General features: G+C 44.8%; 1 protein-coding gene across 9 annotated transcripts in view; it reads right to left on the minus strand.

Moving 5' to 3' along the window:
• The window catches only part of TIMELESS (timeless circadian regulator), a 57,752-nt gene that overhangs the window by 1,486 nt on the left and 30,457 nt on the right, over nucleotides 1-25,809 (minus strand). For 6 of the 9 annotated variants that reach the window (XM_044421951.1, XM_044421950.1, XM_044421952.1 and 3 more), the window contains exons 13-29: nucleotides 25,036-25,205; nucleotides 22,828-22,962; nucleotides 20,922-21,073; nucleotides 19,802-19,899; nucleotides 17,684-17,807; nucleotides 17,164-17,365; nucleotides 16,121-16,272; nucleotides 15,359-15,444; nucleotides 13,555-13,678; nucleotides 11,871-11,953; nucleotides 11,341-11,483; nucleotides 10,416-10,647; nucleotides 8,285-8,353; nucleotides 7,922-8,040; nucleotides 5,878-5,986; nucleotides 3,169-3,217; nucleotides 1,959-2,038 (exon numbers count right to left, since the gene is read on the minus strand). In XM_044421951.1, the coding sequence (XP_044277886.1) occupies nucleotides 1,959-2,038; nucleotides 3,169-3,217; nucleotides 5,878-5,986; nucleotides 7,922-8,040; nucleotides 8,285-8,353; nucleotides 10,416-10,647; nucleotides 11,341-11,483; nucleotides 11,871-11,953; nucleotides 13,555-13,678; nucleotides 15,359-15,444; nucleotides 16,121-16,272; nucleotides 17,164-17,365; nucleotides 17,684-17,807; nucleotides 19,802-19,899; nucleotides 20,922-21,073; nucleotides 22,828-22,962; nucleotides 25,036-25,205 (2,127 nt within the window). The remainder of the gene's footprint in view (nucleotides 1-1,958; nucleotides 2,039-3,168; nucleotides 3,218-5,877; nucleotides 5,987-7,921; nucleotides 8,041-8,284; nucleotides 8,354-10,415; nucleotides 10,648-11,340; nucleotides 11,484-11,870; nucleotides 11,954-13,554; nucleotides 13,679-15,358; nucleotides 15,445-16,120; nucleotides 16,273-17,163; nucleotides 17,366-17,683; nucleotides 17,808-19,801; nucleotides 19,900-20,921; nucleotides 21,074-22,827; nucleotides 22,963-25,035; nucleotides 25,206-25,809) is intronic. The other 3 variants (XM_044421957.1, XM_044421958.1, XM_044421959.1) reach the window with 2 other exon arrangements.

Here is a 25,809-nt window from a genome sequence, read left to right on the forward strand (position 1 = left end):
AGGGTTGTGTTATTTTCTGAAATGCAGGATTTATCACTGCCTGCTTCTTTTTTGTACCTAGAGGTCCTGAGGGTACTTTCAGGTGAAACCTGAAACTATTGCATCACCTGGCAAAGCCCAATTTGAGCACCTTCAACCTCTCCTCCTTCATATAATTTAGACTCTGATCATGCAAACATCCTGACTGCAATATCTGTTATGTGGTTTTATTTATTGTTGTAAGCCGCCCCGAGGCTTTGGCGAATGGGGCGGCATAAAAATGTTTTAATAAATAAATAAATAAATAAATATCCCATCAGTCTCTGCACCACTCCCACCCATGTTTCTGGTGATCCTGAGCAGGCCTAATAAATGGTATTACATAATATGGATTCTGAAAGATTAGAAAGTTTTTTAAAAACAAAACAGAATATTCAGGACACTGGGGAACGGCAGGGCAGATAGAAGAGCAAAGGAAATGTATGTAGAGCTAGATAAGCTGTTGTTCATTCCTATATAAAAGGTAACCAGTTTTTCCTTTTAAATCTTACTAGAATCTACTTAGGAATGTTTCCCAAACTACTGTTAAGTTGAAGCATAATTTTTCCTAAATTAAAACTGGAGGCACACTTGACTCTTGCATCTCTATTCCCCTAAGAAGGTTTACATTTCAGATACACAGGGGTAAGAATTATGACTGTCAATGGAACTCACATCTAAGTTTTTGTATGATTCTTGGCACGCATCCTGACTGTCAGAGCAGGAGGTCAGAGCAGTGACTCAAGCAGAGAGGCAACGGGCCTTCTTCAGAGAGGTGAGTCTCTCTGTACTGGGAGTTACTGAATGATCCAATCCCTGCTTTACATCCCATGCCCCATTTTTCCTTCTTCTGTACCCAGCCACTTGCCTTTCCTGCATCTTATATCTGGCTGCTTGTTTTTGCAGTTTACCATTACCTCTCCACTGCATCTCTACAATGTCTCTGTTACTTGCCATCGAGTCATCTCTGACTCATGGAAACTCTCTGAATGAAAGCCCTCCAAAATGTCCTCTCCTTGACAGCCTTGCTCAGCTCTTCCAAGTTCAAGGCTGTGGCTTCCTTGGTGGAATCAGTCCATCTTATACTTGGTCTTCCTCTTCTTCTGCCTTCAACTTCCTTTAAGTACAACAGTCTTTTCCAAAGACTTTTTCCTTTTCATTATATGCCCAAAGTCTAACAGACCCAGTTTCATAATTTTTGCTTCCAGGGAAAGCTCTGGCTTGATCTGACCCACTTGTTTGTCTTTCTGTTGGTCCAGGGTAATCGCTAAGCTCTCCTTCCTCCAGCAACATATTTTGAACACATCAATTTTATTCTTGTCAGCTTTCTTCACTGCCCAGCTTTTACACAGTGACTGCTAACTACTTGTACTCTATTACCCTATTATTATTATTACTATTGCTACTTCTTCCCTCCCACTCTTGCTACTTATATTACTCCCCTTTATCCTTTTATTATTTATTATGACTACCTCCATTAGTTTTCCTCTATTAGCCCATTATTGCTGCTGCTGTTACTACTGTTACTTCTTTGTTGTTGTTTTTACTTATTTAAAATATAAGTATGGAAAAGCTCAGGGGGAAAAGTCAGATCGCACCTGATGTAGAGACATGGCAGAACGGTCTGAGCCCTCCACACAGATGCTGACTGGGATGAGCCCAGTCTAGTCAACTACACAGAGACAAAGCAGAAGGTTTCCTGTGCCTGGGGGACTCTGGGCTCACAGAAGCCTTTCAATTACTTAAATTTATTTCCCATTGCATGCTAGTAATTCCTCTAAGGCAGAAGAGGGCCGTCCCTGGCATGGAGGTCAGAAATGGCTGTCCTACAGGCTCAGGAGGTGTGCTTAGCAGATATCGTGAGTTATGCAAAAGCAGCGGGGATGACTGCTGAGGGAGAGATGGGATAGAAGAAGCTCTGCTAGGGGCAGGAGGCATACCTTGGCTATGACTTTCCTCCTCCATGTCATTAATCAAGTGGCTCCGCTTCGGTCCTTGAGAGTGCTGGATGGGTTCTTCTCTGGAAAACAGAGTAAGAGGTATGCCTGTCACCCACAAGCACCAAAACTGCAGGAAAAAACGGCACTGGGAGCCAAGAATCCAAATCAGGAGTTGCAGCACCTGACCTACCAGCTCAGACAGGTTTTATAACCATTAGGCTTGTTTTCATCCCCCAGTCCCAGAAGTTGAACTATTTCCCATCAAACCTAAACCTCGTGTGCTAATTTTGGTATAAAAATTAACATTCCTAAAAAGAGTACAAAAATTTGCACTGAACAAAGGTGTGTTTTAAATCTATGTTTGCTTTTTACAAAATATATCCCCCTCCCTGTTTTAGGGTGAATTTTAATTCTCTTCTCTCTTGGAATTGATAAGCCCTGTCCTTCAAGTTCAAAACCAACAGGATGCGAGTGGTGTTGGCTGGTCCTCCACTGAGCGTACCTATGTGCACAGCACCACAGCTAAGGAAGGAAAAGAGAAAAAGTTTCTCCTTCTATCAGTGTTGTGTTCCTACTCAGAATATGGCAGATTTCAAATTTACAGCTGGAAGTGTAGGGCTGTCCAAGGCTAATATCTTTTTGTCTCAACAAATTGCACATACACTCCTGAGCTTGAAGGACAGGGCAGCTCCGTTCCAAGTTCCTCTAGAAAGGAGCAAAAAAAGCAACAGGGGGAAAAAATGTGCTCCAGAGGGAAGATGGGGATGTGTATGACAGAAAGCAACTGTGAGTCTGAAACACAGATCTCTTCTAACCCACAGGTGAAACCTCAGGCCCAGGAGCCAGCTTTGCTCTACAGTTTTCCCTAAATGGCCCCACCCCCTTTCTCTCAACCACAGATCATTTGGTGGTTTCCCAGCTTTGTATGGCTTTCCACCCATTTTAAAAGCTTGGAACACCTCTCCTAAGCCTTCGTTGTGGCAGTAAACATGAAAATATGTTGGAATTGTGCCTCTGCCAGGAATGCAAACCTTGAAAACTTCCCCGGAAGAACAGTCAGCTCTTGCAGTGAAAGAGCTGCAGCACCCCTGTTCTAGCTATCACTGCTAGATTCTCCTCCATCTGTAAGTCAGCTTTCTGTACTCAGTATGCAGATAGTCTCCTTCCCAGCCCCTGCCTCATTTTCACATGCATAATCCCAAATTCTCACTTTTCTAGTATCAGGCACTGTGGCTCCCCTGTATCAAGGCGGTCTTCCTCTGGAACCAGAAAGAGAGACAGTGTGTCAACTGAAGGATAGTAAGATAGTGAGGCAAGATGGTTCCTAGACAAAGTAATTCAGCTCAAATTTTCCATTATTTTAAGTACAGAGACTTCCAGCCAAGGCACATTCCAGAGCAGGTCTTCCCAAACTCATCCACAGAACACAGGCATCTTTTTCTTATGGTCACAGAGAAAATAGAGCCAGTGTGGTGTAGTGGTTAAGAGCATGGGACTGGGACTCAGACTATCTGGGTTCTAGTCCCCGCTCAGCCATGGAGCCAGCTGGGTGACTTTGGGCCAGTCACAGACTCTCAGCCCAACCTACCTCACAGGGTTGTTGTTGTGGGGATAAGATGGAGAAGGAGATGTAAGCTGCCTTGAGCCCTTTGCAGGAAAAAGGCAGGATATAAATAGAAAAATAAATAAATAAATAAATAAATAAAAAATCTCAAGAGACTGAACATCACAGGCATAACAGTATCTATACAGAGGTTCCATAACTTTTAAAGTTGGTGGGCATATTTGGAATTTTGAGACCATGCTGTGGAGTTTCACAAAATGGCTGCCGTAAGAGTGGAGCTGCCTGTTCATAAACTGGTTACCTGACAGGCATGGAAAGTCAAAAAACACCCATTTCCAGGATGTTTAACTGGTAAAACTAAAAGAAAAATAACTTGCCAAAGGACCTAAGTACAAGGCAAGGGAGGTATTTCAGCTCCAAGACACAAAACCACTCTTTTGAACCCAGCTGAAGAGGATGCTAGAAGGCAACACTTCACTTTGCAGCATCTCTGCATCCAGGTTTTATTATTTTTTAAAGAAATAAAATGAAAATGAGGAGGGGCGGGAAACCTCATGGACAGCCAGAGAAAAGCCAATTGATCAACTATGCAGATGTACGCCCATGACGACTTTAATTATCTACAGCAGGCCAGTGGCCAGGGACTCTGGGCTACAATCAGGAGAAGCAGAGCAACCCCAAGCCCGTCTGGACCTCAAGATACTTGACTCTCCATTTAGGTTATATACATCAATTTCAACCTCTGATCGGAGAGCCAGTCCTCCATATGTCTAGCACCTGTAGGCAGAGCCATGTATATTCCAGGCCTGTTCAACGCAGGACTCTCTCAGCGGAACGGAGCGTGGCGTTTATGTTTGGTACATGCCTGTCATGCCCTGCGTGGAGGAGAATTCTTCAAAGGAAGAGAGCCGGCACAGGCGTTCCATGGATTCCCAAGAGGGTTCTGGCTGTGCCCCCAAAGGAAGGCGGCCAGCTGCAGCCTCAGCCCCTGCATCTGATCGTGGCTGGGGCCCACTGTGCTGGCTTTCTTCATTTGAAGAATCCTCCTCCAGGCAGGCCTTGACAACCCCAGGGGGCTGATGTCCTCCCCAGTCCCAGGCAAGCAACCAAGTGGCAGGCATATCAAGTCCCAGTGGCCCTGGATACACGGCTAGTAGGCTTCCTTCCTTGAGAGATTGCAAGTTGGGCAGATCTGGACTATACACTACTCTGATTACAGGAGCGGGACATAATGCGGCCCAGGTACTTCATGGTTCTGCTGTTCAAACAAGAATGGAAAGCATTTAGTAGAACACTCCTTTCTGCTGGACAGAAAAGCATAACTTACAGTGAGACAAGTATAATCAGTTCTGCAAAGTCACATGTCTATCATGAAACAAAACTAAGGACAAAGCTGCAGTTTGATGAAAGGCCCACTTGTTTAAGGAGGTGCAGTGGTGCTAGCAGGAACTGGGACATTAAGCTGGGTAACTGATTAATTAGCTGTTTATTTTGGGGTAGACTTGCAATACTTGCAAGAGCTGAGCTTGGACATTAGCATTTATTTTTGTGTCTACCACTTACTTGAGACATTTTGGCACCTCGATGCAAAAACAAATACATCATGCCCTTTTCACTGAGAGGTAAGGCCCTGGAGCCCAAAACAGGCACATTTTACAGTGGCCCACGTGCATCACAGTCCACTACACGGGAGCCAGGGGAGCAGGGAAAGAGAAACGGGATTCTCTTCCTTGGGACAGGGTCTGCGTTTGAGACTGAACCCGCTTTGAGTTTTGTTTGTTGAATCTGGTTGTAGCTTTCGGTCTTGTCTGAAAGCACAAGCACAACCCTAAGGGACTCTAAATCAGTTAAGACATATGCTTTACGTATAGGTGGACATATGGGTGTGAGTGCATGCAAAATGTGCTAGAAGTGTCTGCCATTTCTCTGTGAGCCCTGTTCCAGCCACCACTGCTGAGATGTCACTGTTTGTTCACAAATATTCCAGGAAGCTAGCACCTAAGGATATTTGGAGGAGGCCAGGAAGGGAAATAAGAGGAAGAAGGACAAGGAAGGACAAGAAAGAGAGGCTGCAGAAACATCTCAGAAAAAAGGGACAAGAATTCAGTGAGACAGGCAGAAGGCCTGCCTGGCAGCTGGTAAGGCACAGAGATAGTGAGAAAGACCAAGAGGCAGGACTTAGCAGTGACTTGATATAAATACATACTTGATTTAATCTTTGCCTGCAGGTCTTTAATGATTATTCTTATTTGTGTAATTTAATGGGAGAGGCTAGTATTAGCAGTCAGGGTTTCAGTTACTACCACTCATCTTTTCCCCCCCTTCCTGCCATCTATGCCCTTGCGTATAGCTCACCAGTTGGTTTATCTTTGCTTTCTCCCTCCATGACCTCTGGGGCAATGGAAGCAGCCATGTGTCGTAGCTGCTCTGGGCTGAGTTTGGCCGGGATGCGCCAGAAAGATTCCTGTAGGAAGTACAAAGGTAGGCAAATCAGTCCATCACTCAACTGCTGCTAGCCCCTTGCCAGAAGAGCACGTCATCTGCTCCTGTCTCTGATCTCCACTTAAAAGCTTGTTACTGCAGTGAGATGCTAATTTGTTTACCCCAAGTTTCCTCCTTTGGGCAGTCAAAAGCCACAGACTATTTTCCTTGCAAAACTTTGTTTATTGCTGCCAAGTATAAATCACTCAGATCAGATCTTTGAGCAGGCACCGAGGGGTTTGTTGAACCCAATCTAGTATTCTCCTCCAGGAACTCTCCTTACGAGCATGCCTGGGCCCCATCCCCTTGGGAGGGGCTTTCTGAAGGTGAGCACGCCTCCTCTCCACACACACTCATTCAGTTGACCCTCCCGCCTCTACTGATGCCCCACCATGGGGGACTGGTCTGTGTCTGAGAATTTCTTATCCTCAGAGATCTCTCCCACTTGGTTGTTCCCAGAAACTGCCTGGCTCAGCCAAGCGCCTGGTCTTGAGATAATCACCACTGCCTCTTTCACCCTAGCCCATCCTCCACAATCACTGGAAGTTGTTTCACATTCTGATTCCAAAGAATAATCTGGGAGGCAGCCAGCAGTTCTTGAGAATGATTGCCCCAGACAAGCCATCCTTCTCAGCCAGAGTGACAACATCCAAGTTCGGCCTGTTACAATAATCTACTAACTATCTGTTTCTCCAGTTGTAAATCACTGGGTGAAAACACTGGACAAAACTCAAATAAGAAAGGGCAAATAAGAGGATATAAGCCGGACTTTTAATAACTGAACTTTAGAAACAAAATAACATTCTAACAGCCAAGTTTTATGTTTATGCAAGCTATAAACAGAAAGTTCCCTAGCAGAAGGCTTCTGTTGTGGGAGACCCTGAACCAACATTAAATAAATTAATTAAACATTCCTCTGCAAAATGTAGTTCTGCCTGGCAACAGTAAGGAACCTCTGTCTTTCTTTGGAAATCAGGAATGTTTGCTAATTCGTCTTGAAATTATATACTTCTCCCACTTATTGCAGCATTTGATTCTACATAGTTACATCAACCTATGTTGAACACTTGGCCTCAACATCTCCAAAAATGTACAAGGGGGTCTTCAAAAAGTTTCCGCACTTTTTTATTTTATAAATATATTTTATATATTTTTGCTGATGGCATTAAAAGGCTGGTGCAACACTAGGGAAAATGCATCACAAGGGAAGGTAACTATGTAGAAAAGTGATGGAATTGGTTTGTGCAATTCTTAATAAATAAGAGTTTTAAAAAGTGCGGAAACTTTTGAACCCCTGTTGTTCATGCAAGGAACAGGTTCACAAATGGTGTGCTAATAATGTTAACCCTGGGATTTGGGGTGGGACTGTAGTGAAATGTCCTGGAAGTTCTCAATTTTTATCTCTGCTGACAATTAAATCTTGGCCACATTTCCAGTTCTTCTAGATCTCTTTGACCTAAACACCACACACAACACTCTGGGAAACCCGGGCTCAGTGAAACCAAGGCTGGAACGCTGAGCATAAAGACAAGCTGCACTTTCCAGCAGTGATTCTAAGCAGGCATTAAATTGGGGGGGGGGGGCAACTTGTGGCCCTCCAAATCTTTTGGCCTGCAACTTCTATCGGCCTTGGCCAGCAGTCAGTAGGGAGGGATGATGGGAGTTACAGATTAAAACACCTGGGAGAGAGACAAGTGACCCACCCCTGGTTTACACAGCACCCTGCCCCCCCCCACGCCCCCAACAGCCAAGATTCAGATTAGCTGAAACTCTTGGGTAGTTTTAAAGTCACTCTTCCCATTCAAAATACACTTCTAAAATATATCCAAACAAAAATGTTTTTGTATACACAGAATAATAAAACCCTGCTACGCGAACTCTATTATCTCCCTTTTCCTCACTAGCAAAAGAAAGGTACCTGCTCGCTGGCTGGGGCTCGCAGCCTCATTTTCCGTAGAAGCTTCTGGAAATCCTTGTGCTCCATGGCATCCTCGTTCTCTTCAGAGAGTGGCACCAGAGGTACAGGCTGGGCAGATCCTGGAGAAAGAGGAATCTGTCAATCTATGTGCCAGTCTTACTAGAAAGAGCAGGATACTATTCTTGTCTCCATGGTCCTGCTAGAAGGGCAGCTTTTGCTTATGGAGGCAAACTAGAGCTCAATATGGAGTGCCCCCACCCCTATTCCTTTTCAGGAGTGTGGCAGAGCTAACCATACAGCCGCAGTGCCACAGTTCTTCACCCTCAGTACTGCTGCACGAGTTCCAGTTCCTGCTGTACTTACCATCCTCTTCCCGGTCAGCAGCTGTTCGGTTCAAGCAGCTCTGGAGCCATGACAGGGGGCCAGACAAACCTGTGGAGATGAAAGTGAGCAGGCAGGTGAGCAAGTCCCTTCTCTCAGTGACCTTGGAGAAACCCCCATGCCCACCCTTACTGTATCAAGGGAAGTCTGGCCTACACACAAAGAAAGAAAAGGCAATAGAATCAACTGCCTGGCTCAGAATGGGGATGGAGAAGGTTGCATCTTTAGATGCTTCCTCCCATATTAAAATCTCTCTGCAAATAAAAAATCAGCAAAGCAAGTAAAGGGCTGGGCTAGAAATGTGGGAGTTTTCTATTTACAAGGAATCTTTTATGCAGAGATGAATTAGAAAGATACTTCCCACTTGCAGTCAAACTGGTAAAGTCCATTCTACCAAGTGTGGGTAAACAGAGACGTCTGGGGAAAGCTGCACTGCAGTACTTCAGTGGGTCATGTCCAAAGACAGACCCAATGCCGATTCCCTGCAACTGAGTCAAATTGCTTAGCGGGTGTTCCAGGGAGAGGGACAGAGGCAGGTGAAGAAGACCCCCAGAACCTTCCCCTTTTGGTCTGTCCCTCCAACTTCACCCTCATGGCCAGCAACCATCAAGAGAGTTGTGGGAAAGGATGCAAGAAAGAGGGGGAGGTAGGTGAGCATGACCCCACATACAGGCTTCTGCTCCAGCCGATCTCTCTCTGCCCTCAGTCACCTTCCACCTGCTGTCCCGAGTAAGGACCATGCCGAATTTTATTGTGATCTTATTATTTTTAGGTTCCTTGCAAGTTGCCTTCCTAGGACTTTTGTCCTAAAAGCTGTAAGCAATCCCACAACTGCTTGAATGCCTACTGGCCACAGTGGATCTCCCATTGCCATGCATGACCACAGGGAAAGGTTGGCTGTGTTCTCAGGTACAGGCAAGATCCTCTAAAGGACAGGGTCCGCAGCCTGGGAGTGCTCCTCGACCCGGAGCTGTTTTTGGAAGCTCAGGTGACGGCGGTGGTGAGGAGCGCCTTCCTTCAGCTTCGGCTGATCCATCAGCTGCGTCCCTACCTGGAGGACGACTGCCTCGTGACAGTGATGCATGCATTGGCTACTTCCCGGTTGGATTTCTGTAACGCGCTCTATGTGGGGCTGCCCTTAAAGACAGTCCAGATACTTCAGATGGTGCAAAATAGAGCAGCCAGGTTGCTGACGGGGACTGGGCGTTACTCTCACATAATCCCAGTCCTCTACCAGCTTCACTGGCTCCCCATCGAAGTCCGGGCTCAATTCAAGGTGTTGGTAATCACCAATAAAGCCTTTAACGGCTTGGGACCTGGATACCTAAAGGAATGCCTGCTTCCATATTTGCCCTCCCACCCCTTGAGATCGGCAGCAGAGGCCCTCCTTCGGGAGCCCTTTGTGAGAGACATCAGGAAGCAAAGTACCCGCAGGAGGGCTTTCTCTGTGGTGGCGCCCCATCTGTGGAATGCGCTCCCCAGAGAGGTCCGCCTGGCGCCGTCGTTATTTGTTTTTTGGCGCCAGGCTAAGACCTGTTTATTCAAACAATATTTTAACAACGTTTAATATTTATAGGTTTTAATTGTGCAGCCAGGGTGTTTCCAGGTTTTAACTGTATTTGTATTATATTTATTTATTTGTGTGAGCCATCCCAAGGCCATATAGCAAGGGGACGGCATACAAAAAACTATAAATCAATCAATCAATCAATCAATCTAGCAGCTTGACAGCAATGCCAAAGGGATCTGGCCAGCACCTGTACAAACTACGGTGAGCACACCCAGCACTGCCCTGGAAGATTCTGCAGCAAACATTTGAGGGTTTTTGAACAGATTTGTTGAAGACGACGTGTTTCTTGACATCAGGCAGTTTAAAAGCTATTGCCCCAAAGCAACATGATGAATTATCCTAGGAGTCCAGGAGGCTGTTTTATATCGTCAGATCATTTGTTCATCTACGCTACTACTGTCAACACTGACTGGCAGCATGCACAGCAGGTGCTCTTTCACTATGCAGTGACCCCTCTCTAAGACCAACAGAAGTGCTGCTGAGCTTTACTGAGATGCACTGCAGTTCCATATCCCACTCCCAGGGATGCTAAAACCCACTCACCTTCCTGCCTCAGACTCTGCACAAGCTCCTGGGCATCTCTATCTGATGCAGCCCCCCATTTCCTGCTAGTCCGCTCATTCACAGGCCTGTTGCCCATGTCACTGTCACTATCCCCCCGAGATGGTTCCTCTTCTTCATCGCTATCCAAATCTTCCTCCTCCTCCTCCTCTTCCTCGTCATCATTCTCATCCAGGTCAGGGACTCCAAAGTCCTTGGGTAACACCTCTTTGTTCTGAAAGAAAGTTTGCAACAGTACAGAGCAGCAAGAGACACAAACGCAAGACCCACAAGATCCGCCTTCCTCAGCAGTCCACACAACCTCTTCACGGATGTCACAGTCCCAAAAATCTTAGCAAGTCCTACACACCCAAACACACTTTTGCCTAATCAGAGACAATCTCAATTGCCTAATCTCTGTGACACCAAGATCTCAGAGGATGGAAGGAGGGTGGAAAGCAGCCATCAAGTCTGTGTCCACCTCCTTCACCTATTTGCTGCAGTGATATAGAATATCCATCCACACTCTAAATGCTGTTCAGAAAAGTTCAGCTATAGAATTTTGTTGCAATATGTTCTGCAAGGCATGGGAAGTGTCCGTTAAAACTAAAAAGAAGCCCTGTAGTGCCTACAGAGAGCGGGGATCTTTAGGAGAGGGTGGAGCTGAATGGAAAGGAAAAAGCTGTGGGATAGTCACGTGATGGAAATGTGCTTGCTGGAATGGGGGTCATCAACCGCTTCCTCCTTCCCTCCCTTCCTCTCTCCCAATTCCACCTGAAACATGAAGAGACCCAACTAGCCCAGCATTTGTCAGACCGTCATGGTTCCAGTGCAAGTGCAGATGTAGGCACACGCGTAACCGTCGTCAAAACACGAGCATATGCTTGCAGTGCACAGACACACAGGGAAGAGAGGGTGGGTACCATACCGCGCCAAGAGAGCCAGGCCTGCGCTTGCGCTTCTTGTAGAGCTCCTTGCGGTCAGACACCAGCCCCATGCTGAGCAGCTTGTCGATAATGCGGGCCTTGGAGCGCTTGGCTGTGATGTGCCTCATCACATTGGCCAAGATATCTGCAGAAGAAAACGAGAGCAAAGGCAGCATGAGATGGGTTCGCGATCGTACTTACAGGAAGAGGTATTGTTATAGAAAAGAATCTCTGCATAGGAAGGAACTTGCCACAAAACGAGTTTTCAAGTGTGGCTCTAAGCCAGCTTTCCTCAACTTTGTGTCCCTCCAGCTGAGCCAGACTGCAATTTCCATAATCCTCAGCCAGCATGTCTGTGGCTGGGAATGATGGGACTGAGCATCCAACACATCCAGAGGGCCACCGGACTGAGGAAGGCTGCTCTGGACATTAGTCCCCATTTCTTCATTGCCTCCAGTCCCAGCTAACTAACTACAAGGACAGATCTCCAGTTGCAGACTCAAGTCTCCCATTCTCCCACTTCTGGTCTCACCATCTGTGTCACGGAATTCCTCAAAGAGCCGCTGAAGCTCTGACTCCTGATCCTGTGTCCACAGCACAATCCGTGTTCCCTTCCTGTAAAAGACATCATACTGTACTAACAATCATGATGCTTGCCTTTCTCCTCCCATATCTTAGGATTCATCTGCAAGCAGGGAAATCTGGTATTCAGTGTGTTTTTCTACAAACCACTTAGAGATCTTAGGCTATCAAGCAGTATATAAAATTGAATGAATGAATGAATAGTAAGATGCACCCAAGGAGAAAGGGATGTCTGAAAAGAATCATAGGGAGTCAGTCTTGCAAAAATTCTGTAATTTCCATGCATAAATGCTTACACAGATACCAGACAAAGAATTAGTACCTTGAATTATATTCAATTTTGATTAATATAATTAAGTTCTTAGCCCTTATGTTAATAGACATGAAACACCTAGTGACCTAATAAAAGCTGGGGGAGGCAGGGGCATGAAGATTTCCTATGCTATGGAGGAAATGCTTCTGCACCCTGAATTGCCCTTTCTGTTTAGCACAAGTGTAACAGAAATATATAAAATAGGCACATATGCATGCATGTTTTATAACTGTACTTTGTACATGTCACTTAGTGCCTTTTCAACACAAAATCTTGCATTGCTACTAGCTTGGTACACAGATCTAGATAGGTTCATATGCAGATCTAGATAGGTTTATATGCCCTTTTACAAAGAGCAGCTAAAATTTCAATTTAACCTGAATTTAAAGTGCACTCCTCTACATTCATGGTGCACAACATGTGACCTGCCTGTGTCTGCTTACAGTGCAACCCACAGAGCCATGGGAACTGTGGCCAGGAACTTCACAGCTTTCAAATCATTGGTATACCTTTGAATCGTTACTAAAATTTACCTTTGAAGTACTCTTGCATTAAGGGAATTAAAATTCTTCATGTATAATAAAAGTTATGAGGAATTGGATAAATACACAAGAGGAGAAGGGACATGCCACACACTCTCTCCAAAGGGGAACGTTCTTATGCATAAGGATCAAAAGAAAAGCCATACTGGATTAGGCCAAAGGTCCGTCTAGCAATCCATGAACATGGCGCAGAAAAAGATGCGCACAGGATCCCTCAAACTGGATGGGCACAAGACCTCCTCCTGTCCAAGCTCCTCAGCAACTGGTGCACACAATCATGCCACCTCTGCTAAAGGAGGTAACATACAGCCAGTAGGCTAGTAGCCACTGATGGACTCCTCCTTAATTCCTTTTTAAAGCCGTCCAGATTGGCAGCCATTATCTGCCAATATGCATGGCAGATACATTCTGCCATGCATATTGCAGAATGGCAACACATCCATGGCAACACATTCCATAATTTTACTGTATGTTGTGTAAAGAAGTACTTCCGTTTATTTGTCCGAAACTTCCCACCAATCAGCTTCATGGGATGGCATAAGATTCTAGGATTATTATGTCTCCTTCCTATACTTTCCCCACACCAGACATAATTCGGTAAACCTCCCTCATGTCTCCCCTTACTTGCCTTTGTTCTAAGCTAAGCAGTCCCAGTTGTAGCCACTCCTCGCAGAGGAGGTGCTCCAGCCCCTTGATCATTTTAGTGGCCCTATGCAGTCTATCAGCCTCAATCGTCCTTCACTGCCACCCACTGCTCTTCAGGGAGAAGGACGACCTACCGCTCCTGGGGGAAGTCTCGCACACTCCTTGCTAGGCCCAAGCGCACCAGCTGCTTGGCCACCTGCTTACGTGTCCGGCTGGGTGTGCTCAGGTGTGCCAGGATGTTGTTCAGGATGTCTTCACCTGATATAGGAAAAGAAAAGAGGGGTATGATGACTAAGCTGGGAGGAGGAGAAAAACAAGAAGCAGGAGGCAGCAGTGGTGGAAGAGAAGAGCAGGAGTTCTCCACTGAAGAACTAGCCTCCAGACTTTACTAGCCTACCCATCTACATACATGTTTGTAGCACTAAAAACAACCACATTAGTAAAATCTTAACTGGTAGTCTTCCATTAACTAGAAATCTTCAACCTCATCTGATCTATTACCTAACCTCAAAATACAATATGAGAAGGATTTTATAAAACAACTACCACTCATATATGCCCATTTTAATCCTTCTCTCTTTAGGATGACCACATGTGTAAGAGGCCAATACACCTATTTTTCTGAGAACTGCATACAAAGAAACAGTTTGCATTGGCTGGACAAGCTGCACCAGTTTTTGCAGGTACAGCTTGTTATGCCAATGTTAAAATGCAAGAACAGCAGCTATACAACTACTAAAACAAAAAGATAAACTACCCTGCTCCATATTCGGTTACTGTTTTCCCTCAAGTTTTCCTCCCTTTCTCTTTCCTCCACTTTAGAAATATATGAGGGGAGACCCAAAAACCCCCAGGAATAAACCATGCATTTATTTTTACATGTTCAACCTTCAGTCACTTTCAAAGTACTTTCCAATTTGATGCAATAATCAAGACTTTTTTTTCCACTGCTCAAAACAGATTTTGAACTCGCCGATTTTGTTGCCTTTTAGTGCTTCTGCCGTTTTTTGTTTTACCTCTTCCACATCAGCAAAACATTTCCCTTTGAGGACTTTTTCATCCAGGAAAACAAGAGAAGTCACACGGGGCTTGTGAAGAGGGAGGATGGGGCACAAGGGTCATGCCATTTTTGGTCAAAAACTGCTGAACACTCAGTTGAACAAAATTTCACTGCCACATGTGGTTTGTGTAAATCAGCCTTCACGAAATAGGCAAACGTGTTGAAAGAGTCTCAGAAACAAACAAAAAAACCCCCCTCACTAAAGCCAAACTCAGTCTCTCACAACCACCTAGTTGGGTACACTGATGCAGTTCCTAGAACATTCACCTAGCAGGGAAAGCCTGTACTACAAGGGGCCTACCCTCCAGAAGATAATTTCTGGGGTTTTTTGGGTCCCCACCTTGTACATGAAACCAACCAAGTAAGAACTTAGTGATGGAGATATCACTGCACCTTAGGTCAGGGTGTGATCCAAATGCAAGTCTCAGCCTACCAACTGAAGATCATTGACTGAGGTGACCAGTCAATGATTATATAAGACTGCACAGTTCTCGGTTCCTCCATCCCAGAACTGACCACAGAATCTGAAAGTCTTGGCTGCCAAACTCTGGCATAACTCTACGTGAAGAAGACCATTTCCCTCTCACAGAGCCAGAGATGACACATCACCTTCCTGATTTTAAAATGGCAACCAGTGGCCCAAAAGCTTGGAGAATGCAGGTAAATTTTGTGCTACCTGCTCTTGAAATTCACCCCAAACCACTCCCTCTGAAAAGTAAAAAAAGGAAGGCAGTTTCAATCCCTTCTTTCATCATGAGTCCTCCTATTTGACCTAAAAGTTATATTTTGAGAACTTTCAGCTGAACCATAGCTCTTAGCTCTACCCTCTTCCTATACCATCTCTCTAGTTAGGTCTCCCAGCAAATGTGATTCAGTACCTTCCACTTCCTTGTACTTGTAATAGAGTTCCCGCAGCTCTTCTTCCTCTTCCTCAGTCCATTGGGAGGCCTTGCAAGTAGCAGAACTGTTTGAGACAAGAGACACTGCACTGAAAAGGGCTTTTTAAGTATAACCCACCCTCCAAAACTGGGAAGTTCTGTAGAGAGATGGAAGTATTTTGTGGATTTTAGAAATATACAATGAATAGTGTGAAACAAAAGCTGTTAGATATTCTGTGATATACCTACTTGTATTTTGATTTAAGTTTAAATCCTTAAACTTTACATCAAGAGACAATACTCTATTAGTATGGTTTTTTATAAAGCTGATTTTTCTCACTCTTAATATTATCCAGTATATTTTTCACACAGGAATATAAACTATTGTTTCTCTAATGAATCTGGCTTTGAAAGTTTACATACATCTGGCATTCTGCTCACCAAAGGTAAATGGAGTAAAGTATGCAGAAGTCTGGATAGCAGGGGAAGTGGGGAGAAGGAGACCGAGTTGCTATTTCTCCTACCTCAGATCGAGATTTCAGAGAGCAATGTTCGGTGTCCAGGGTGTGAGGTGGCAACCTCAAACGGAAGGAGGCCCTGGAAGTGTGCACTAGCTCTGCTGCCAATCTAAGACTAGAACAGGGGAGTAGAGGGACTAGCCAATTTGTGAAGGTGTGAGTCAGGGCCTTGGACAGCCACTCCCTCATTTCTGGAGGTAGTCCACCATGACACTAATTGCTGCCCAAGGCCTGAGGCACTCACCTTCCCTCTTCCCTCATCAAGGTGTATCCTTCAGTCATCTCCCGTACCACAGCAGTGCTCTTCCAGAACAACAGCTCCATGTAAGCCTTCTTGTTGGTGGATGTGAGTGCAAAAAACTTGCCCACAATGTATTTGGCAAAGGTCACCAGCTCCTAAGGTTGTTGGCAAAGAAAAGACATGTTGTTGCTTTGGGAATATTTCATGACAAAATCCAAAGGTGCTCCCACCACTACCCAGATTTAGTATTCTGTGATGAGAAAAGCAAAATTTTAAATGAATTCTTTTGCAGCTTGATTCTGCACACTATTTTCAGCAATTTTCAGGCAGAAGAAATATTTCTTTCAACAGTCCTCCTGATTCTCAGGAGATAATATCAAATAAGATTATAGTAAGGCTTTGCTAGGCAGACAAGTTGTGTAGGCAGATAATTCTCCCTGTGTCTTGAGTTTCCCTTTTGCAGAATATGTCATCTTCCCTGTATGAAGCCTTTCTTCTTTTGAAGTCTGAGTAGTTCACAAAAGTGTTAAGTGTTACACTCAGCAAGGTAAAAGCACAACAGATGCTGAAGAGAAATGGAGCCCTTGTAGTAGTGGCTGTATGAATAGTGTGAAATTCCTTGCCCTGTGAAGCATGGAGGTTTGCAGGCTGGTAAATACACCTGGGAAACATTTGTCTGTCAAGCAGCTGTTGCTTCCTGTAGCGGATATGCTTTCTCTGTGGCCTTTGCTTTCATTGCCCTTTAATATTTTTATTGTATTTCTATTGTTTGACTTAGGAATGGCATTAAGCGAGTAATAAATAAATCCTATCTATTACTTATTGTAATGAATAACTTTTTGTTACTTATTTGCTAGGCAATGAACATAGGACTTTATACACAGAAAGCAGATTCGCCGTCACTGTATAGTGACCACCCTTTAACCAAAGTAACTTTTTGGAAGCATGCAGCACCCCGCATTGGAACCACTGCCCAAACACCTGCAGTCAAACACAGCCGCACCATCCAAGCTCTTGGCAAACCTCTCCCTTTCCAGGGCCCTCACCTTGTACGCACCGGCAGCAGGGTCACTGAGGAGTCTGTTGAAGAGGCAGAAGGCAGAAAGCTGGAAGAGCAAGGCCTCCATCTTGAGGTCATAGGCAATGCGGTGCAGCATCTTGACTACACAGTGGTTGGTGTGGCTGCTGTTCTGAGCATAGCTCTTGAAGAGCAGAAGGTAGGCCTTGACCACGTTAGCTCTGGCAAACCTGCATCCCCAGGAATACACATGGGACTTGTTTAAGGATAAGAGCAAAGCACACTATTGTGGGTCAAGACAGACTGTGCTAATGAGCAAAGCTTTCAGCTTCTAAAAACAAGAAGATTTCTCTCTTTGAAGTATTTGTTTTTTAAAACACATTTCTACCCCTTATGAGGGACAGGAAAAAAAGGGCATCACAGAGTACCTGGGCTGAGGATATCAGCAGAAAGACAACCCTGTGACTTTTAGAACACCCTGTGCACCCAGGAGATGAGAGGACAGAAACACCTTTTGGCTGTTCCATGCACCCTCAAAGCTGGCTTACTGCTTTGCGTAGTCCAGAAAGTTGAACTCTCTTTCTGATGTTTGTACTGATGCCAATTCTTCCTCAGCAACCTCTTCTTCCTCAGCTGCCTCCTCAGGTTCATCTGGCTCTGGTGCTGTTTGACCTACATATATTGGAAGAGGTGTATGACATTCAAAGAAGACAGTTTCCCATCCCATTCAGCTACACTTGAGTCTTGCTTGAGCAAAAGAGGGCACCATTCATTCATTTATAAATTTATTCATTTATTTATTTCATTTCTGTACCACCCAGTAGCCAGGGCTCTCCATATATGCCATATACTACTTGGTAATGGGTAGTGGTGTGCCATTATTCCAAGAGTAGAACTGCCAGATCAGCCAGGAAAAAAGCCAAGGAATGCTAGAGTTGTGAATTGGTCCTTGATGCCAAAAAGGAATTAAGGTGCCAGTGTTCCAGTAAATGACCAGCCCCATCCAAGTCCCTGGCTTCAGACAACATGTACCAGCCCCACAGGATGAATGCACATGGTACAAGGGACTTGGCAGGGTCTGGGAAGAGCTTTCATCCCCCCACCACCCCGGCACCATCTGAATCCTCCTTCACTTATGCACCTGTTGTTATCTCCACTCAGAGATATGGAGATGACACTGAGGATTCCTCCAGGAGGGGATTCTTCAAAGGGTTAAGACTTGAAAGCCAAGCTCCTGGCCCGTGGAGGAAGCCTTTGCAAATTGGATGCAGACTAGAGGTTCTACATCCATGCACTAACTGAACACCAAAACAAAAAGCACCAGTCAACAGACTGGGAACAAAAGGGTTTCACAACATATTCTGAGTTTACACAGTGGAAGTATGCAAAACAGGGTCCAGCCGGCAGTGGCAGGTTTTGAACCCAAGCTGTGAGCAGGTTTAAAAAGATCAAAACCAGCACTTTAAATATAGGCTCAGAAACACAAAGTGACTAAGCACAGGGTCAGCATGCCAAAGCCAGCTCACATCCAATAGCAGGTTCCTTCCTCTCCCCATTTCAACATGACCGATGTGACGCTCTCCCAACCCAAGGTAACAATTGCCAGTTGTGAAGTGGCCATCATGAGACAATTACAAATGCAGGATGAAAGCCTTCTTCAAATATTAGAAGGACTTTCACGTAGGTGGAGCAATTTTGTGTTCTGCTGCTCCAGGAAGCAGAACCCAGACTGCTGGGTTCAAATTACAAGACAAGGGATTAAATAGTAAGAAGAACTTGCTGATGGTATGAGCCAGTGAACAGCAGAAGAGGATTCCACTTCCATTAGAGGCTTTTAGATAGGGGCTGGATGGCTGCCTCTCAGCAGTGCTGCAGCAGAGCATCTCCTGGCCTGGCAGAGGCTGGCCTGGAAGGTTTTTTCTAACTCTTGAGATACTGCATTTCATTAATCACAGGACTTAGCTTGCACTAGATGGGCCTGGGTAGTTTGAGGGTGTGGGCAGCATTAATAGCTAAGAAAGTCCACTCAATTATGCTTCCTTAATTCTTTAGCCACTGCACCTTTCTCAACTGACTTCCAAGATCCCCCCATTCCTATAATCCTAAACAATCACCTTTGAAAAAGAGACAGATATTAAAGCTGAACAGGGCGATGTGAGGACAGAAGTCTGCTATATCCCATTTCCTCTCTTTGCTCTCAGTCAGTTAGGAAGAAGATGTTCTTTTTTATATCTCTAGGAAAGGAACTTGGAATTCTGCCCCTTTCTATTTTGTTTGCCTACATTTGATTCCCCTCCCTTTTTCCCTTTAGCTAAGTCTTTACAGATTTTTAAAATTTTCATGAGCAGGAGGGAGAGGGGTTTGAATTTAAATAGTTATTAATCTTCTTAAATTATTTTAAAATGTTTATTGTTTGGATTACTGGATTGAAATGCTCTCTTAGTCTTAATGTTTCAAACTGATGTCCAAAACAATTAAAATATTTTACAATGACCATATGTCACATTTGGAAAATCCTCAAAACAATTATTTAAATAGAAAAGCATCAAGGGCAACTGTCCGAGAGTGGTAAACAGAAAACAAGCTGACTTCAGCACTTGGCTGTGCTGTGGGTTCAGGTACGCCCTGCTCCTTTTCTATTCCTCCCATGGAGACTGGATACTCACGAGTGAGGTGGGCAGAAAAGATGCGTCTCAGCAGCTCAGTCTCTTCCTCTGAATCCAGGGTGGGTGATCCAAAAATGTCACCTTCTGGCCACACCTCCCTTGGGGAACAGAATGAAGGTAGGAGGGTTAGCTGGTCACAACGGGAATGGGCAGTACTTTCTTCACTCCCAAACACTAGAATCTATATGGGCAAAATCAAAATAAATGCGCGCACACACCCTTTAACATGTATTGGTATGTGTACAACAGTACAAGTCCAGGAAATATCACTACTTAAGTGTCTTGAATGAATCTTGACTATTTTTCATGATCATGTTTAGAAACAGAACTACATAGCCACATGGCTAGCATTCCAGAAAATATCTTAGTTCAAAAACAGCAGTCAGACCTAAGAATTAAACGAGCAGGACACACAAAGGAAAGGGAGTGGAGGGAAAATTGAGGAGATCCGTTTTTCAAAGTCAGAACAAGGTGTGTGGTGAACTATAAGTGGGCAATTAAATGCACTCTGGCCAGGGTGATCTTCCCTTGCTAGCATTGTCAAGAAAATGAGGCTCTTGTTCCTTAAGCCAGTGGAAGGGCCAGAGCACCCTTTCCCATAGCTCCTCAAAATAAACTTTTAATGTCTTGAAGCACAGTCATAGGCACCCCTCACCAGAGGCAAAAAGATTTGAAACAGCTTCAAAGCCCATTTATTTATTTATCTATCTATCTATCTATCTATCTATCTATCTATCTATCTATCGGTTTATATCCTGCCTTTTTCCTACAAGGGGCTCAAGGCAGCCTACATCTCCTCCTCCATCTTATCCCCACAACAACCCTGTGAGGAAGGTTGGGCTGAGAGTCTGCGACTGGCCCAAAGTCACCCAACTGGCTCCATGGCTGAGCGGGGACTAGAACCCAGATTGCCTGAGTCCCAGTCCCATGCTCTTCACCACTACACCACACTGGCTCTCACTTATCTGGAAGAGCTCTTTTTGTAACTGTCCTGCTTCCATGGTTCAGGTTTAGATGTGGCTTAGAATGGAATTGTGTGCACAGGTAGCAACATACAGAACTGTAGGTTTGATCCACAAGCTATAATGACACAGAAAAGCAGTCTGAGTGGCTTTCTTACCTCGCTGAATGTAAGAGGGACAGTGCTTCAGATGCTCGGCCGCCTAGCAGGCTGTCTTGAATCCGTATCATAGCTTCAGCTCTCTGATCCTCCATTGAGACTTCTGAGGCTGCATCAAAGGGAACGATGCTCTCTGGAAGAGGCTCAGAACCCTGAAGGGGAGAACACATTCCTACATGAATTCCCAGGAGTGCGAGATTCTGAACGTAGAAGATGCCGAAGGAGGAGTAAAGGCAGATTCACACAAAAGGTCCTCTGCTTTGTCATGTCCAATATACGTTTCCGGTCATCCCACAAAGACTTTGCAAGCATCTACCCAATCACAGAAGAATTTTAGAAAAGCAATTGGACTGTAGAAGTCCACCAGCTTGAAAGTAACTAAAAAGGAAACACCATTAATTCACCACCACCACCTTCTCTCTCTTCATCTCTGCTCTTGCCAATATTCCATACATCCCTTTTTATCAAGCCTTCTGACAAAGCACTGTCCCACACTCTCAGCACTGGGTTGAACATTTATGAAACTACCGTATTTTTCACTCTATAAGACGTGCCTAGTTTTTAGAGGAGGAAAACAAGGAAAAAAATATTCTGAATCAAATGGGCACATAATTACAGGCACATTCCCCATCACTTCCCCATGGGCTGCACATCTGACAGACTTACTGCACACACATATTCGCTCTATAAGACGCACAGACATTTCCCCTTACTTTTGAGGGGGGAAAAGTAAGTCTTATAGAGCAAAAAATACGGTACTTCAATTTTGCAAGTCAACCTGGATTTGGAGTGGAAGGCACCTGACCCAGTTTTGGACTAGTATCTGTATCAACCCGCCTGCGTTTTAAGATCAGCAAGAGAAGCCCCTCTCATTTACCCACCCATGATAGCAATTGGATGGGTGACCATATGAAAGAGGGCCTTTTCCACAGTAGCCCCATTCATTTAGAAAAAGCTGCCATTGGGTATCTAGGTTTTTAAGACACTCCTGAAAAAGGCACTTTACTCTGGCCTTTTCCTGATGTTTGCTGATGGTTACATCGCATTATTCCTGTTTTTATTGTATTTGATGCTGTACTGGGCTATAGTCTGTGTTTTAGAACAGAACCTTGGCAAGGCTGCTGTTCTGAAAGGTGGCCAAGAAACATTTTAAATAAATAAATAAGTAAGTAAGTAGGTAAGTAAGTAAGTAAGTAAGTAAGTAAGTAAGTGAGGCAGCTTGTTATACGGCACCTCTCTCCAGCTGCCATAGAGAACTGCATGCACACCTGAACATTCTTGCCATCATCAGGAAGAAACATTGGGAAAAAAGTTCTGCAAAGCACTGTTGGCCTTTGCACAAAGGTCAGCATCCTAAGCATCACATCACTGGGTGATATTTATTTTTAAAAAGTAACAAAGTTGCATTTTGCAAAATACTACGTTTTTATTGTAAATCAACTGAAGGAGAGGAATGGCCCTTGTAATTTGCCAGAGCTTCTCTTCTTTAGTGTGCTCAAATTATCAAACTTGCAGATTCTGAATCACTGGGAGCTACCATGGGTGCCATGCCAGAACACTGGTGCATCTAGGCCAGTACTCCGCACTGCCTGGCAGTTGCGCTCCAGAGGTTCAGGCAGAGCCTCTTTCACATCTATTGCGATAACAGGAACTGAACCTGCACCGTCCTACATAGAGAGCATGGCTGCAGCAGCTGAGCTATGCTCACTTCCTCCTCAAAGGTCATAAAGGACTTTGCACACAAGACACCATACAGAATGTAGAATTGCTTTCCTATTTCCTGCATGTCCCATTATCTGGTTATACACTATATAAACCTGAGAAAATCCCCCTTCTTTGAGAAAGTTTAAAAAAAACAAACCAAAACCCAGAAATCCTGGCTCCTGCACCAAGCCTAAGATCTTACCTCTGTGCATTTCTTGATTTGCTCAGCCAGCCTAGGCCACATCTCCTCCAGCTCTTCGGGAGAATGGGAATGCACATCTGACCCAGTATGGCGAGCCAGGGCCTTCTTCTTCTTCTTCTTGGATTTCTTGCTCTGCTGCAATAAAAGTCACTTTGTCTTTGAGCCAGCCTTTGAGAAACATGGGAGAGAAGTGTTACATTCCCAGAATCCTTCCCCACACAGGTTTTGACCCTCAGGTGAACTCAGGGCAACAGAAACAAGAGTCTTCATGGTTGTGGTTCATGCCTTGCTGACCAGCACTTCTCAAACCATGCCTGGCTGACCAGCACTTCTGGTCTCAGAATCCTCCCCCAAAACTGAGCCTTTGAAGGCGTGTCAGACTGTTTAGGTTGCTGCTGTTAGTTTTAATTGCATTCGTTTGGACAGAACATATTGCATTAATTAATTCTAAAATGATACTGCCATTACTTATCTAACCGTAAGCTGCTTTGACAGCCATTTTGATGGAAAATCATATGACAAAGCACAGATCTTAAAAACAAAAGGACTTTCTCTTCAAGAAGGATAAGTAGAAAAAATGATGAAGATACAACTGGGAATATTTGATGAACATCATCACCACCACATTAATTTCCCCCATTCTTGCTCTCGCAAGGAACCCAAGGAAGTTTAAAAGGTTCTCCTTCCCTCCATGTCATCCTCAGAGCAACAACTCTGTGAGGTAGGTGAGGCTGAGAGTTCGTGACTGGCCCAAAGTCAGCCAGTGATTTATTTAATTATTTAATTAATTTCTATACTGCCCAACAGCCAGAGCTCTCAGGGTGGATCACAACAGCATATTTAAAAACAATATAAATTATACCAATTAAAACATAAAAATTAGTAATACAAAATTTTAAACCAAATAAAAATAGAAAAACAAAACTGTATGCTGAAAAGTCCCTGTTAAACCCTGTCTAACAACCAGCAGTACTCAGTAACTAATTCAGCAGAGGCACGTTCTTTACCTTGCACCAAAATGGTAGTAAAATTGGCATCAGGAAGGCCTCAGTGGGCAGCTCGTTCTGTAACTGGGGTCCACCACTGAAAAGGCTCTTCTTGTGGCCACCATCCAAGTCTCTCTCAGAGGTGGCAACTGGGGAAGAGCCCCAGAACTTGATCATAGTGTCAGAGCAGACGGAGGTCGAGAGAGTTGTTCCATCGGTTATCATGGTCCCAAGTCATGTAGGGCTTTATAGGTCAAAACCAGCACCTTGAATTGGGCTCAGAAGCATATAGGCCGACAATGCAAGCAGGCCAGAATTGGTGTTATATGTTCAGATTGTCTGGTCCCTGTTAATAATCTGGCTGCCTCAGTTTGCACAAGCTGCACCTTCCAAACAGTCTTCAAGGGCAGCCCTATGTAGAATGCATTGCAGTAGTGCAGTTTAGGCTAGTTCATGGCTGAGTGGGGCCTCGAATTTGGTTCTCCTGGGCACTAGTCAACACTCTAACCACCACACTACACTTGATGCCAAAATTTGAATATTCTGCAATTTTAATAGGTTTTTCTAATATTATTCATTTTGTCTCATTGGTATTTTAGAACAGTAATCTTTTAACTCTATAAGCTATCTTGAGACATGTGGAAAATAGTACACCAAGTTTAAAAAATGGATACAAAGCTTTGAGCTAGTTAGGACCTCAGAAATGGAGAGGGATTTTATTAGTCCAAAAACTAGTTTCCAGTGGGACAATCACCCTGTAACACCCTTGTAGCCCTACCCCTGCTGATATGGTGTGTAGTGTTTTAAATGGTGAACTCAGATAGCCTTCCCTGGCCTGGGGCCCTCCTGATTTTTTTGGACTGGCCAAATGGCACAAATACTGCATGTGGGCTGCCAGGAATCAAAGACCTATGCATATAGAGGGCACTAGGTGGGGGAAGGCTGGAAGAGGGATGGAAAAGAGAGGCTCAGATCCCCACACAGCTGCAAAACTTTCTGGATGATTCTGGTCCAGCTACTCCCTATCAGATGAGCAGACCTGATAAATCATTATGAGGATAACATGCAAGGGAGAGAGGGACCCTTGGACTGCCCTTAACTACTTGGAGGAAGGGCAGGATACAAATGAAGCAAATAAAAACCACACATTAGTGGGGTATCTCGGCCAAAACATTCTCATGGTAATTAAATAAGATCTTCTGACCCCCATACACCAAGATACCTGGACCACTAGGTTGCTCCTCCCCTTGCAAAATTTCTCCAGCATCTTCAAGAAAAGGTGCGTGGTCTCTACCAGGTCCTTGAGGAATGACCTGGGCTGCTTAGTTTCGTCGAACTTACGGAAAAGAGTGAGGAACAGCTCGCGGTACTCCATCACATAGAAAATGTTATCTAGGGGAGAAAGTAAATAAATAAAAGTGGCTGTCAGTGGTTTGAGCCAGACCTACAAGTAATGACAGCATTTCCTTGTCTAGGAAACTATGATAGGAGGAAAAGTTTGCAATTCGATTCCTTCCCAACTCTGCCTGGTCCTTGGGAGATGACAGCAAGAGCTGAGGAGCAGCAGAAGTGAGAGACAACCATCTTTTCTTCTGTCCACTGTCCATGTAATCAGTAAGGACACCTTTGGCAGCCAACTGCATCCTCCCTGCAAAGGATACCAGCCTTCCTAAGTTACCCTCCGCTTCCAAACAGACACAGTCCTCACTTGTGGAACACAGCAGCCACTGGGTCCTAACACTAGGGATATGTGAGGAATCTGCGTTGGGTGGAAGATCCTCTGGATTCCTGGTTTCTGGCTTCTTGGATTCCAGTCTGCTTTGCAGTGGCCCAGAGTCCCTGACGAGTGCCCCAAGGGTCCCCAGGAATCGAGCCCCATGCACTGTGCAAGCAGCACCATGGCTGGTCACTGGGAATGGTGGCAGGCGCGCCTGCTTGCACTCCCGTTTTCCCTGCATGTTGCCACTGGTGGCAGCAGCAGTGCATGGGGAGGGAG

This window comes from Varanus komodoensis, unplaced genomic scaffold, assembly GCF_004798865.1.
Source record: "Varanus komodoensis strain SLA01 unplaced genomic scaffold, ASM479886v1 scaffold12, whole genome shotgun sequence".
NCBI classification, from domain to species: domain Eukaryota; kingdom Metazoa; phylum Chordata; class Lepidosauria; order Squamata; family Varanidae; genus Varanus; species Varanus komodoensis.